This window comes from Phaeodactylum tricornutum, chromosome 1 (genome assembly GCF_000150955.2).
Source record: "Phaeodactylum tricornutum CCAP 1055/1 chromosome 1, whole genome shotgun sequence".
Taxonomy (NCBI): domain Eukaryota; phylum Bacillariophyta; class Bacillariophyceae; order Surirellales; family Neidiaceae; genus Phaeodactylum; species Phaeodactylum tricornutum.
Window position 1 is genome coordinate 529,240 of NC_011669.1, and position 13,264 is coordinate 542,503.

Here is a 13,264-nt window from a genome sequence, read left to right on the forward strand (position 1 = left end):
AGTTTCATCATGTCCGGTCTCAGTATGATTTTTTGCAGCCAACGTGTTGTCCCACCAAGGCCCAATATTTTGTGTCTATGTGCATCGTTCGAAGATATGTGGTTTTCATACAGCGACCGAAGCCTCGGGGTACCAATCGAAATCGAGACGCCTGGTACTAGACCTAGAAATCAAAATAGAAGCCATCCCAGTCATGCCAGCCATGCCCCTCTACGCTTTCGGCAGATGGATTGCTTACTGCCAGTGAAACATACAGCAACTCACTGTCAAATAAGCGCCAATTGACTTTGTTCAGTTGGCGAAATCAAATGTTTGGAAAAGAACCTTCCCATAGCGCTATTTGTAGTTTGTTCCTACCAAGCGTCAATCAACTCGATGGCTACCATCGACAGGAGATGCGATACCACCCTTTCTGTGAGGTTACGATCCAACGACAAGAGTCTTGACCGCCTCATTCTTCGTGAGCCTCGATCAGTTCACTGCTCTCCTAGTTTTGAAGAATTCGTCGAGGCTATGAGCGGGAACATCACTGTTAAGGTAGTTTTTGTTGGAGAATTGGTGGTGCAAACGCTAGAGGAAGATAAATTATGCACGCTCTTGGAGAAACTCGGTTGCCTGACGGCGCTGGAAAACCTAGAAATAGCTCTGCCTCATCTCGGCGCGAAGAAGCGCATCACGGCATCATCCGTCGTTCGATTTCTGGGCCGGGCCAAAGCTTTAAAGACATTCGTCCTATGGCCTTTTCTCCGAATCGACTCAGGAGAGGATGCTAAGCTTATTGCCTGTGTCCTCAAAGATCATCTCAATCTCCAACATTTAGGCTTTATGCATTTGGTAATGAGTGGAGGAAGTCGAGGCATTGTGATTGATCCAATTCTTCGAAGCTTGGCAACTGTTCCGAAGTTAGAAACCTTGCAGATCTCTGCGGCTTTTAGTATGCAAGAGGGCCGTCAAGCTGTCAGAGAGGAATCCAGCTTGACGAACCTCCTCATGCCTTCTTGTGCCTTGAAGTATTTTGCACTGCGCAATTTAAACCTCGGTGACTCACACTGTACTGCCATTGCCAATATGTTATCTAAGTATGGCAGCGTTTGCTCCTTGAAACTGTTAGACCTCCGCTTCAATTCGATAACTGAAAAGGGATTCACAGCGCTACTTGCTACACTTCAAGAAAATTATATTCTTGAATGGCTGGAAACGGATTGCAGGAACAAGAACTGGCTGGAGAAGATATCTTTTGCTCTCGCCTTGAACCGAGCAGGGCGCTTTGCACTGCTTCGAGATCCATCAACTTCACGGCAAGAGATGATGGGTGTGTTTGAGAAGTGCTGTGACAACCTCAATGTATCCTACCACCTGCTTCGCCACAATCCATCGATCTGTGACCGAGGAAAGGACAAAGTAGAAAACGGTTTTACACCAGCGTCTCAAACTTAAACTTACAGTTAGCAGTAACTTATTCTTCGCTAAAGTAGTGTGCATATGTACATGCAGCAGCCTTGTCTACCACTTGGTCTTCTTAAAAAGTCGCTGCCTTGCTGTTGTTTTCGGTTTTGAAGCCGCGGACGCTACGCGACCGTTCGATAACGCTTTCCCAAGACGTTTCGGCGATCGACTAAGATCAGGTTTCCACTCGTCGTCCATGATTGCTTCACTCCTGTCAACGTACTTGTCAATGCTCTCACGTGTCGTTGACCTCTGAACAGGCACGTCGAATGGAATCGCTTCTACTAGAGTGGAGGAAGACTTGATCTCAATTCGGAAAGCATCTGCCTTTGCAAGCTTGATTTTTAGTCTCGGCTTCGAACTAACTGTAAGAAGAGTCGGCTTTTGTTGGCGGTCGCGAACGGATGCGGTATTGTTAGAGCCTTTCTCATCGGCGTTGGAAATATGACTAAATCGACTACCAAAGGCTGCGTGCAACTCTGACAGAAGCTCCTCTACCGAATCGCAATTGCTCGCCAAGGCTGACTCTCTGGCGGCTTTGACAGTACTCACTGTTAGCGCACTATCGTCCACATCCTGATTCTTCCATACATTCCACCAGCCTACGAGCGCATCCACCAGCACGGGTAATCCTTTCAATTCTTGACTTGCAATGGTTACTATTCGGCTTTTCCGGAGATAATAGCCACCAGCATAGAAATACAAAGGAACAAAATACGGAAAACGGTACTGTTCAAGAACCTTCGTTCGAATTTCAATAGAGTATACTTTCAGTTGCATATCAATATCAATGCCATGAATAAAGTTTCCACCGAACACAAGCGAATCATCTGGAGTATATACGGCATGAATCCAGCCGGAAGGAATGAAAAGAGTCTGGCCCTTGTTCAAATGGATTCTCGATATGCTGCGACTATCTCGAATTTGATTTGGCAAAAACAATTCAGTTTGACTCTTGCTGCAAAGCCATTCTTCATAGACTTTTAAATTGTCCTCAGTCGGTGCAATAAGGCAAAAGTCTTTCCTCCCAGACAACACGTGATACCATACCGATGTACCCCCAAAGTCGATATGAAAGTCAGTGTAAGAACCTGATGCGCTCGTCAAACAGTAATATTTGACGTTCGGATAAATATTCTCACTCTTGAGCCGTTTGGGCCAAACGTTGTCAATCCAGTCTAATTCACGGGAAAACTTGGGAGAACGCACATGGTGGGCGAGGGGTGTGTCGCTAAACTCGAGTGAAATCTGATTCAACACGCCAGGACCGGTCTTCTCAATGCACTTTTGTGCCGCTCTACGACGAGGTCGCGATGTTCTTTTCTTCATTACATCCTCAATATCATTGCTCTTTCGAAGTCCTTTCGTTCTGTCCTCGTCTTCAAAATAATCAACGAGATCCCCAAAGGTCCAGCCTTCCAACTCATGTTGATATTTTACGTCGATTACTCGAACAGGCATGTTCGAGCCAACATACCGGGCGATATCGGAAATTGTTACATCTCTTCCATTCTTTGTTCTTGGTAGTTTCATTCCAATTGACTCGGGCGAGTCAGTCACGAGGATAGGGCGCTGTATCGTAAGAACAGAGTGATCGTTCAGCAGGTTTGCCGCAGTCAAAGCGGATCCATCTTCTACAAGCTGCACGATGGTCTCGGACGCCGGTGACAACAACAACGCGCTTTTCGGTAAGGCGAGAAACTCAGCAACGTGTCTGTTGGCATGATGTGCCTCGTCAAGTGCCTCGTTTTGGCTCATATTCTATGACAAGAACAACTCGAAAGCTGTGATACATTTCAATTTGTTGCTTCGGCGATGTCAAAGTAAGTCTTACTGGATGCGCATCTATCAATCGTAGCCGGTGGAAAAAAGGGACGGAAGACTCATTAGCGCACTGTTAGCGATCCCTACGACTTCCACATTTAAAAGGAGACTTTTGCAATTCAAATAGTGAATTTCCTATTATGAATTTGTCACTTGTATGGGCTAGCTAGAGTAGTCTGGAAAGACAGCTAACTCTTATCAACTGTCGTCGCTTGCGATATCAAGACACTCCATCTGTCTGTCCTGTGCCCTCTGTGTTTTGACTGTGAATCCGCAGACAAGTACATAAGACATTTTCACCAACCAGATTTCACTGGTGTGATGATCTCTTCTCGTCCAAACAAACATGAAAACTGGCGACGGAAGTGAATGCATTGATTCTGGAAACGAAACCCGAAAAGCTTTCATTTCGTTTCTCGACAATGGCTCGAAATGTTTGTGCAATGTTTGCTTTTGCTGCGTACAGTCTCTTGGTAGCCGGGTTAGTGCAGGGATCCTCGTTCGCGCAACGAAACTCGATATCAACCGCCAGCATTCCAGTTCGTACCCATGGATACTCGCGTCGGAGGTCACCTTTGCTTCGTTCGACAAGGAAAAGCTGGAAAAATAAATATACGCACACGCGGAATGAACGGGGAGGGTCTCAAGACAATCATGCATTAAGGACGTATCGCCTTGCAAGCTCCAAAACCATGAGATCATCTCCTTCTACGACACTCTCACCGATGAATCCGCCGCAAGTATCGTACAGCGATCTTTCTCCCTTCGGACGTGTTGTGGCCGGAACGGTGGAAATATGTTTTAGCACACTGCTTGAGTACTTTTCGGGCTTTATGGGTGGCTATTTTCTCGGAACTTTGACAGGTATCCCGAGATTGGTGGCGACACCGATCCAACCAGAGATCCAGCAAACATTCTTTCGAGAGCTGTCGGCCCGCACCGTACGAATGCATGGTAAAAGTTTTGGTTGGGCGAAGCAATGGGGTGGAATCTCAGCCGCTTTTGGAGGATTCCGAGTGGCCACTAAAGTTATTCGTGGCGGCGTAGAGGACGAGTGGAATACAATCATGAGTAGTATGGCAGCGGGAGCGTATTTTGCTCGAAAAGGTAAGTGCCTGATGACAATTCCAGTGTCACAACACTCGTGTCTTTGACCGACTCATACTAGCATGTATCGTAAACCAATGGATACAACATTCTTACAGAAGGACCTACAGCCATGATTCGGGGTGCTGTCGTTTATGGAGGTTTTATGTATCTTCTATCTGGTGGACTGTTCGCCAAAAAGGAGCCGTTTCAGTACGAAGAAAGACCAATCGACTTTTAATCATATCAAGAAGACCTAGTGTGGAAATATAGGGTGGTGATAACCCTTCTTGCGGAATGCTATTGGATTTCGTCGTACAGACAATACTCGTTGAAGCAGTCGATTGGTCCATGAGTAATGCATCGTCGTGATGGCTGTGCTGCCGTGAGGTAGAACGCATGTTTGAGAGCTAGCATAGCGAGCAAAAATGAATGATAATGCGATATCTAGAATGAAAGTCTACTCTTGGGGTTTTGCTCAACGCAGTTTATAGTTAACTGTAATTTTTAGCGGTCTATGGACTATGCGGTCGAATGCTGGAGGGCAACGATCATCGGTTGCTTGGTTTTCGGATGTCGATGACGACATAATATTCATTAAATTCAATTGGCAACTTAATATCCGAGAAATTGTCCCAGCAAGAAGGGTGAAAGGCGTTTTTGGCGTCTCTCCGTCTTTTTTGGCTCCGGAAAAGTTGGCGGCGGCACAAGCTGGGACCGCTCTCGCTGTTTACGTATTTCTGCCTTTTGGTGGCTCACTCAACCTTTGACATAAGCAGCGGGTACGCCACATTTCCATCTTTACTGTTTCTCTAAGTCGACAAGATACGGTGACGCTGACGGTGATTTTGCGCTGCAACGTCATTCTCTGGTTCGTACGGTATTACCACATTCCCTATTTTTGGTACCGAGATGCCCGTCTATCTCTGCCAGCCTGGTTTCAAGACCGAGGATGCTTGGCGTCACGGAATACAAGTCTTTGCAGCTCCTTTTCCTATCAATGATGGAGGAACGAACTCCAGCACTGGTGGGGGTGGACGCGATCTACTTGTTGCCAGTGTGGACGGTGCGACTACAACTACCGCAAAACAATCGTCCATCCATCGGAGTCTTTCTCCAGGACAACCGATACGGCGTGTGCGTCATGCAGAAGTTGTTATTGTGGACGATATCTGTGTTTCCTACAATCGCTACTGGCTTCGGCTTCGTTGGCCTGGGTCAAAGGGTGGATTTGCGGGGTACATTGCGATGGGTCTAGTTTCGGATTTCGATGTGTCGAAAGGTACGTTGCCACGATTTATTTTCCACGATCCGCTGGTTGCCCCCTGCTTTCGGCCGACTAGCTCACGAATCCATGTCCCTTTCCAGAAAAAATCTCTCCGGGTATCGACGAAGACACTAACTTTATCATGCGCAGTGCGGAAGCATCGGAGGATCGTACGGGTGCAGAAGAAACTGACGTTGACGATCCCACACGAGAGGAACAACCCTCTGAACCGTTCGAGAATGAATGTGTCGTCAAGTGCATTCGAACAGGCATAGAGTACCAGACATCGCCAGCATTGAGGCTGATGGCTATCTACGACGACGGTATCTCTCCTTCGGTTTCTCCTGCACCGTTTCCCACCGAGCCTGTCTTTTGTCGAATCTGTCGGGAAGGACTGCACGACGACGCCGACGAAGAACAGCCAAAGTCCGCAGCAGAAGATGCAGACGACACACGTAACTCCAGTTCCGGTACACTCGGAGACGAAGACGATGTCGAACCAGTGGGGGTGGATCCGACGGACGCTGTCCGAGATGCTCCTGCCAACAAAGGGCCTGTGATACCCCACCCACACTATAGTGCAAACTCCCACGCTCTCGAAAACCCATTACTTGCTCCATGCGAGTGTTCTGGATCAATGGCCTTTGTACATTATCTTTGTGTTGAACAATGGCGTTGCCGCTCGCGCCACCCCGAAGCAAAAAATGGTCTAAATTGTGAGACGTGTGGGACGTCGTACGCACTACCACCGCCATCGGCACGTCCCGCCGCCCCGGCAATGGATCAAGAAGATTGGCTTGATGCTATGCCCCCACATGTATTGCAAGCTTTACGCCAGCCGCACATATGCTGGCAAATTGGAGCTGCTGTTGTTCGACGTCGATATCTTCGACCAATAGCACCCGTTCTTATGTCTCCACTTGTTGCAATCTATTGTCGAGCCCGTCGTTTACTGAAAAAGCGAGGTGTGGCTCGGCGTCGATGGGCTTGCAGTCTCTGCCGTCGACGTGCACGATGGAAGTGCGTTCGATGCCTTCGTAGCTACTACTGCTCGCGGCAATGCCAAAACGTGTCTTGGCACATCGTTCACAAGCATGTATGCTACAAGCCTGTCCGATTCTGGTGGTCTGTCGGCGTATATGGAGCGGCAAGCCTCGCTCTTTTCCCTGGAATTCTTCGCGATCCACTCATGTATGATTTGGGTCTCGGGATAATACCTCTTTCATTTGTGATCCTTGCCATGTTGGGCGGTGGAATTGCATCGTGTTCAAAGAGTTTTTTGGGTATGGACATGCGCGGTCGCTTTATGGAAGCTGCTGTGGTTCTTGCTACTGCTTTCGTGAGCTTTGTGTCTTGGAAACTGATTCAAGGATTCTTCGGGAGCCCTGAGGTTTGTCATGGTACTCTAGGGGCCTACATTGTTTCCGACACAACTGTCAATGAGACATACTTGTTGCAGTTTCTCTACAGGGTTCTTCTTCAGCCTGCAGAAGCCTACTATTTGTGGTGCGATCGTAAAGCGCTCAACTCGGGCCTTTGGTTAAAAGCAGCACTTTCAAGAACTGACAAGCATAACCATGAATGGTTGCTTCGAGCACTTGCCCAGCGCAAACGCAGATTTTTTCTTCCATGAAGAAGGGGGTGGTAAGTGTGCCGCCGATTTGTTGCTGGTCAGCTGGCTATACATAGCCTCCGGGTGCGCTTTCGTTGGAAACCATTTCTTGAAGCGACATGAACGCGAACGAAGGGGTCAGATTCGCCGCGCAGGTCGAAACGAGTTCCGGCCGCACCAAGATTGAAGCTTTTTCGCTAGCGGAAGATCCCAGAAAATAAAACATGTTTTTTTTAATTTTTAGCTATGGTCATCCGAAGCTGTAGACAGATGCTTAAAAATCGCCAGAAATGATGTCGGGGGCTGTCCTCCGCTAAAGGACACTGGTTTCATTTCAGGAAGGTCAGAGCGCGAGAACAAAAACGTCGGAACACCACTGGCATCCTTTTTAATTTTGGCTGCTGTCTCAAATACCTCTTTTTCATCCTGGTCACTGAGTAAATAAGCTCTGACATCCCCGTTGAGCCCCACCGCATTAGCAGCATTTTCGAGGTCGGAAACTGAATTTAAACGTTTCCCTTCTTCATAGTATATGTGAAAAAGCTCTTCCACCATTTGATTCTGCTTTCCTTGTCGTTTTGCATATTCGATGAGGCGGTGAGATCGAATCGTAGGGAACAAGCGTTCTGCTTCGACAAAAGCAGAGCCAAATTCGATCCCGCTCTTTTTACCAGCCTGTATCAAATGGGGCATCATTCTTTCTCCGGCGTTTGGGTCCCCGTAGTTTTGTATGTAATAATCCTTGACGAGCTTGCCTTCTTCTGGAAGATTTTTGTCCAAGAAAAAGGGGAGCCAATTGACCTCTGCTGAGATCTCGGGTACCATGCGTAGTGCAGTTTCGAGATTTCGCTTTCCCACAAAACACCAAGGACACATCGTATCACTAATTATGTCGATCTTAATGGACAGTTTGTTATCCGTACTTTCTGCCCTTTCTGTAGGGATTGCAGTGGAAGCACGTGCATTGTCTGCAACTCCGCGCGGACGACAAACACCCCCCTCACAAGCTTCTATGATATCCGCATGATTGTCAGAATTGGTCATGTCGGTTGATGTATCTATACTGCCGAGATGGAGATGACAATGGCTTTTATACTCCCAACACTACGCAAGCAAAGAATGCCAAATGAGCAAACAGTTTGGAATTGGCGTTCGAGACGATCGAAGTCGAACAGGTTTATTTCGTTGTTTCGGTTTGTAGCTTCAAAAAGATGCCTGTGAGAAGGAAGGAGAGCCCGGTTGAAGTCGAGAGCGACTATTGTCTCGCTGAGATAGTTTGGATCCTTGGAAGGTTCCAAAGAATTCATCGAAGAGCAGTAGCGTACCGCACGAAGAAATAACGAGGGTTGGTGATCATTTCCGGGTCTCTTACAAGTGAATCTGCCACCCACCAAACGTGAGAAACTGTGGTTGGCATTACCATGAGAGTAAAGGATTCTTACTTGTCTGCAGCTTGACAGTGAATCATTGTTTGCGATCTGCCAAACTTCTTCCGCAGTAATGAAGTTTTCAATTCTTGTTTTTGTTTTTATGCTGACGTCGGCGGTAGCATTTGTGAACAGGCCAATCTCGAAACCTTTGTGTAATTTCTCGTTGAAGATGGCTGCCGTCGATGATGCCGTCGCTTTATATCAACGCAAATACCCTCGCAAAGAAGCCGGCAACCGATCGTCTTTTGCTAGCTTTGGAATGCCTGTACGAGATATTGACGGGAAAAAATTCACGACGCCCAAGGCTGGACGCAAGAAGGGAAAATCCTTTTCAGACCGCGAGGAGAAAGATCTACGCTCTACGTTTAAAGAGTTGGCCAGGCTATACGGCGAAGATAACGCTCTCCAAATGGTGAAGGACCTTACTATTGTGCTGGCTTTCAAACGAAACTACTTTGCACCATCTCTCGAAGCATTCTCGGAAGTTTTTGGGGAAGAAGAATCCAAGGCTATGGTGCAGCAAAACCCTGGATTGTTGGCCTTACCACCATCGGGCGCTGGCGGAGCGGACAGTGTGACGGACCAGACAATGCAATTCTCATACCTTGTGGGATATACTCGACCGTTTGGTCCTTTTCTTTTGTATGGCTTACTATTTCTATTGTTCGACCCCTTTCTTGAGTATTTGACCGGCATCCCCATCAAGACGACGATCACATCGGCTCTCGGCTTGTAGACGGTTTATTTTGGTTATTTGCTATGCTGCTATTACTTATCATTAGTTGCGCGAGTGGGATAGGTATTCTCGTTTTACATTAGTAAGATCTTATCTAGCAAGATCAGAATACTGTATTCGGCAAACACAGCCTCGGTTCTCTCTGGACTCTATTATTCGGATGGACTGTCGTCATTTGTAGTATCTCTGGTGTGTTTGGCTCCTACACCAGGAAGAGAGCCTGATTGGGTCTATCCAGAGGACACGTTTGTTCCACAAGTTGTTACACACTCTCAGTCAAAATTTACTTTTGGAAGGAACTTACACTCATTCGCTTAGATGACTTTGGAAAAATACAGTCTCCAATACGCATATGGCTCCAAAATATGAAAGTGGCAAAACCACGAGCGAATGAGTTTTACAGTGCATGCCTGCTGAATGCAAAGGCAAGGGATGATACGCGACCTCACTTCTGCTACGGTGTTTGACTGTGAATCAGCAAACGGAGACGCAAAAATGGTTCTGAGATTGTTTGTGTTTTCCTGAAGGGAGTATTCTCCAAATGTCCCAGTATCCATTCCTAAATTAGCTTACAATTAACAGTAAAGAGCAAAACATATTATTCGAATAAAAACAGGTGTAGTTTTGTAGTTAGGTCCATGAACTAATTGTAAATGAGAATGACCCCTTCGACCAACGATGTCGAGGTTCGGCCGGAAATACCTCTAGCTAGAGTCGGTATGTAGATTCCCAAAACTCAACGGTTGACCTTATTTTGTTAGGCAGATACTTGTTGCTCTAACATTGGTAATGAAAGCGCTTTCATTCGAACAGTTCGTCAGCATATAGCCACCTAATCAACGGAGAGCGATTAACAACGCCATGAGCGGTTCTGGTCCCGCGGATAACATTCATCGCAGTAGCAATCCCACAGATGGTGTTCCAGAAGCACCCGAATCGTCGGCAGGAGAATCTTTAGAATATTCTTCACAAGTAGATTCAGACAGCTATCTCGACATCCATGCGTACGGCGATGCCGCCACGTCTGTCACCGGGAATATCGCAAACTACATATCTCAGCATGTCGATGCTACTGACACTGTTCACGAAATGCATTTGGCACTGTTGTACTTATTGAGCAACCCCGACGAATTTCATCGGGCGCTCGCAACTCACCCGGCTCGAGGGGCTACCACGCTAGCTGAATGGAACGCAGAATACGACAATGAAAGCGTGACGGAAGTAGATTCTCTCATGACGTCTTCGTTTCCCAGCGACGCAACCAACACAGCCACTCCGCTACCGTTCGTGGTTTTTGCCGACGATGCTGAAGTTGTTCTGCCGCAGGCACATACAGCATCGCAACTATTTGGTTTAGAAAGATTGGAAGGTGTCGAGTTGGAAGCCGCTGCTGGCATTCATGGGATATCCCAATTGTTTCTACGATGGCTAGGTACGAGCATACAGGGGGTGGACAATCGCGGCTTTCTCTCAAATTTGTGTTTGATCGTGGTTTGCGCATAGTGGTCGCATTCTCCGCTGCCTACAACTTCATCTCACATGTGTCTGTCCAAAATCGTCTCTTTTCTAAAGCGTTAATGCCAGGAGGTGATCATTTGAATATAATAGACCCGCCGGGTTTGACTGTAATGCGCATCGCAGGAGGCAGATATCGTGTCACTGCAGCTCATCGTGTTGTGTGGACATGGATGAATGAATTTGTGCCATTGACAGACTCAGCGACAGAACCAAATGACGGATCGGTTAATAGCCTTCAAGTCGGAGATCTTGTGACAATGACAATCGTTGATGTATTTGAAACAGATAATCAGGGCAAGTTGTTGTCTTATTGCCCAACGTTCGACAATCGAGCGGTACTTAAGACGCATCAAACGGCAGAGAACATTCGAAAGAGCTCGACAAAGTTACTGACTATGGTTGCGAAGGCCCGAAAATCCCAAACAGCGACTATTCTGTTGGCCAAGGTACATTCGATGGCTGATACTGTGAAGCAACGAGTTGAAGAAGCCGTCCACCAGTACCATTCTCCACAGAGTAGGATTTCTGACTTTGCTCTCCCCCCTCGTCCATCGGCTGAATCGTTGTCGGTGAACCATAATCAACCGTCTCAGGAGCTGGCAAGTGTTAGTAGCAGCACTTACAATGAACCCGCATTGAGTGCGGTAGAAGCAGCAGTAGAATTAAAGAGGCAACGATCAATCACGACGCCAAACTATCACGGAAATGATGACCGTGAGCGTCACGAAGTTTAGCCTCACTGTCAATCAGGCTAGGAAATATGTGTACTGTTTGACCTTTTGAATCCATTTCCTTGATTTTCAGTAAAAAATATTTGTAAATGTAGACGTGCGTTTCAAACACAAAACATGTCGTTGTAGCGTCTCAAGATTGGTAGTTACATACGCGACCCCGAGGGCGCAGTGGGATCTTCTATGTGATTTTTGTTAATTATGATAAGATCCAAAAAGGGCTGTGGCAAACCAACTGGCTCGCTGGTTGTCTTCTTCGGGTCAGTCGTCTAAGCAATTTTCATTCTATTGTTGTCGACTTTGACGCAAGCTTGGCTATTGTAGGTAGGGCTGCGTACTTTTTGCAAACGGTCATCGGGTTTTGAGCACCATTTTCCTTCCCACGGATTGGAAACGAAAAAAAGACCGGCGACGGGAAAATAGCACCATCTGTAACTGGTATTTACGACCCACATAGTGCTTGTTGTTGGTAGCCTACTTCGACAAGCCCATCCCTGAACAAAAATCACAAGCATCGCGCGATTTGAAACTGGGAATAAGCGTGAAAATGATGAACGAAGCATCGGAGGAGGCCATGGCAATTGCGAACGCTTTTCGAGCGGCATCGGTACGTTTCGTTTCCCCTTGGTGACATTTCTTTTGCACCGACACTTTGACCCAAATGGTAGTCGCCACTACGAGTCAGGGAAAGCCAAAGCGAAAACGTTGAGTGGTCTCGAACCGGTTTCTGTTTAAGACGGAAAAGGTAGTCAATGAGCTCAGCTGACAGTCGCATTTCTTCTTTCGTTCTAGGACGACGATACGATGAAGGTCATGAATGCCATGTCATCGAAGAACACGTCGGACTTTTACTTTTACATGGTTCCAGCCTCTTGGATGAAGAAAGCGTGGCCTATGCTAACGTACGGATCTGCCTTTAATTCCGGACTGCTTCCTGTTGACAATTGGAGAGAAACGATTGGACCTATCTGTTGCAGGGATCTGGTCATTCCGGGCACTATCGGTAGTAGCTCGACACCACCGGTCGTTCTGAATGAAGAAGAAGGAAACGCAATGCAGCGAGATCAGACGGTAGACGAGACCATAACAGCAGGATATTGGAAACAGAAAGAAGTGCTTTCAGTATCTCCGGCCAGCGTCCGGAATGACGGTAGCGACTTATCGACATTGCGGCTGCTGCCCGGTATCCTACACGAGGTAGATTTTTACTTCCTAGGTCCGAGTGCATGGCTTCTTACGAAGCAAAAATTTGGCCATGATGCAGAAATCAAGTGTCCTGTACAAATAAAACACCACAATGTGCTGGCAGTTGAAATCGAAAAAGACAATTCGGTTTTGATTCCGCCTACCGGTCGATTTCGTTACGAACAATCCTTGAACGCGCAATCTGGTTTTGTTGCTATTCGAAGGTTCCCCGGAAACGTGTCCGATGATGACTCCACAAATATGATTGTAGGGGATGACGAACTGGTATGTACATTAGATGGACGCTGTCGACATTTTGATCCGGTGACATTCTTACGTAGTCTTTGCCTTTGATGAATAGTCTCACGCGACCAACGATGCTGACGATGACCGCATGTCAATGGAGGATTGCAATGATTCGCAGAGTAA

At 47.0% G+C, this 13,264-nt stretch overlaps 6 protein-coding genes across 6 annotated transcripts; 4 read left to right on the forward strand and 2 right to left on the reverse strand.

Annotated features, from left to right (window-relative positions):
- The first annotated feature begins 81 nt into the window (after positions 1-81).
- Positions 82-1,453, forward strand: PHATRDRAFT_42594 (predicted protein). The gene has a single exon (XM_002176565.1). It carries the CDS (start codon positions 376-378, stop codon positions 1,435-1,437), a length of 1,062 nt encoding a protein of 353 aa, XP_002176601.1. The 5' UTR covers positions 82-375; the 3' UTR covers positions 1,438-1,453.
- On the reverse strand, positions 1,446-3,233 carry PHATRDRAFT_42595 (predicted protein). The gene is made up of 2 exons (XM_002177067.1): positions 1,813-3,233; positions 1,446-1,769 (listed from the first exon to the last, which is right to left on the reverse strand). The coding sequence occupies exons 1-2, from the start codon at positions 3,202-3,204 to the stop codon at positions 1,731-1,733; spliced, it is 1,431 nt and encodes a 476-aa protein (XP_002177103.1). The 5' UTR covers positions 3,205-3,233; the 3' UTR covers positions 1,446-1,730.
- Positions 3,234-3,962: 729 nt separating this feature from the next.
- PHATRDRAFT_31617 (predicted protein) lies at positions 3,963-4,597 on the forward strand (the record flags this gene model as incomplete). The annotated part of the gene is made up of 2 exons (XM_002176566.1): positions 3,963-4,377; positions 4,476-4,597. 2 exons carry the CDS (start codon positions 3,963-3,965, stop codon positions 4,595-4,597), a joined length of 537 nt encoding a protein of 178 aa, XP_002176602.1.
- Positions 4,598-5,080: 483 nt separating this feature from the next.
- On the forward strand, positions 5,081-7,470 carry PHATRDRAFT_42596 (predicted protein). Its single transcript, XM_002176567.1, has 2 exons — positions 5,081-5,638; positions 5,725-7,470. Exons 1-2 carry the CDS (start codon positions 5,269-5,271, stop codon positions 7,254-7,256), a joined length of 1,902 nt encoding a protein of 633 aa, XP_002176603.1. The 5' UTR covers positions 5,081-5,268; the 3' UTR covers positions 7,257-7,470.
- Positions 7,471-7,475: 5 nt separating this feature from the next.
- Positions 7,476-8,279, reverse strand: PHATRDRAFT_31619 (predicted protein; the record flags this gene model as incomplete). The annotated part of the gene is made up of 1 exon (XM_002177068.1): positions 7,476-8,279. One exon carries the CDS (start codon positions 8,277-8,279, stop codon positions 7,476-7,478), a length of 804 nt encoding a protein of 267 aa, XP_002177104.1.
- Positions 8,280-8,834: 555 nt separating this feature from the next.
- On the forward strand, positions 8,835-9,401 carry PHATRDRAFT_31620 (predicted protein; the record flags this gene model as incomplete). Its single annotated transcript, XM_002176568.1, has 1 exon — positions 8,835-9,401. One exon carries the CDS (start codon positions 8,835-8,837, stop codon positions 9,399-9,401), a length of 567 nt encoding a protein of 188 aa, XP_002176604.1.
- Positions 9,402-13,264: the final 3,863 nt, after the last annotated feature.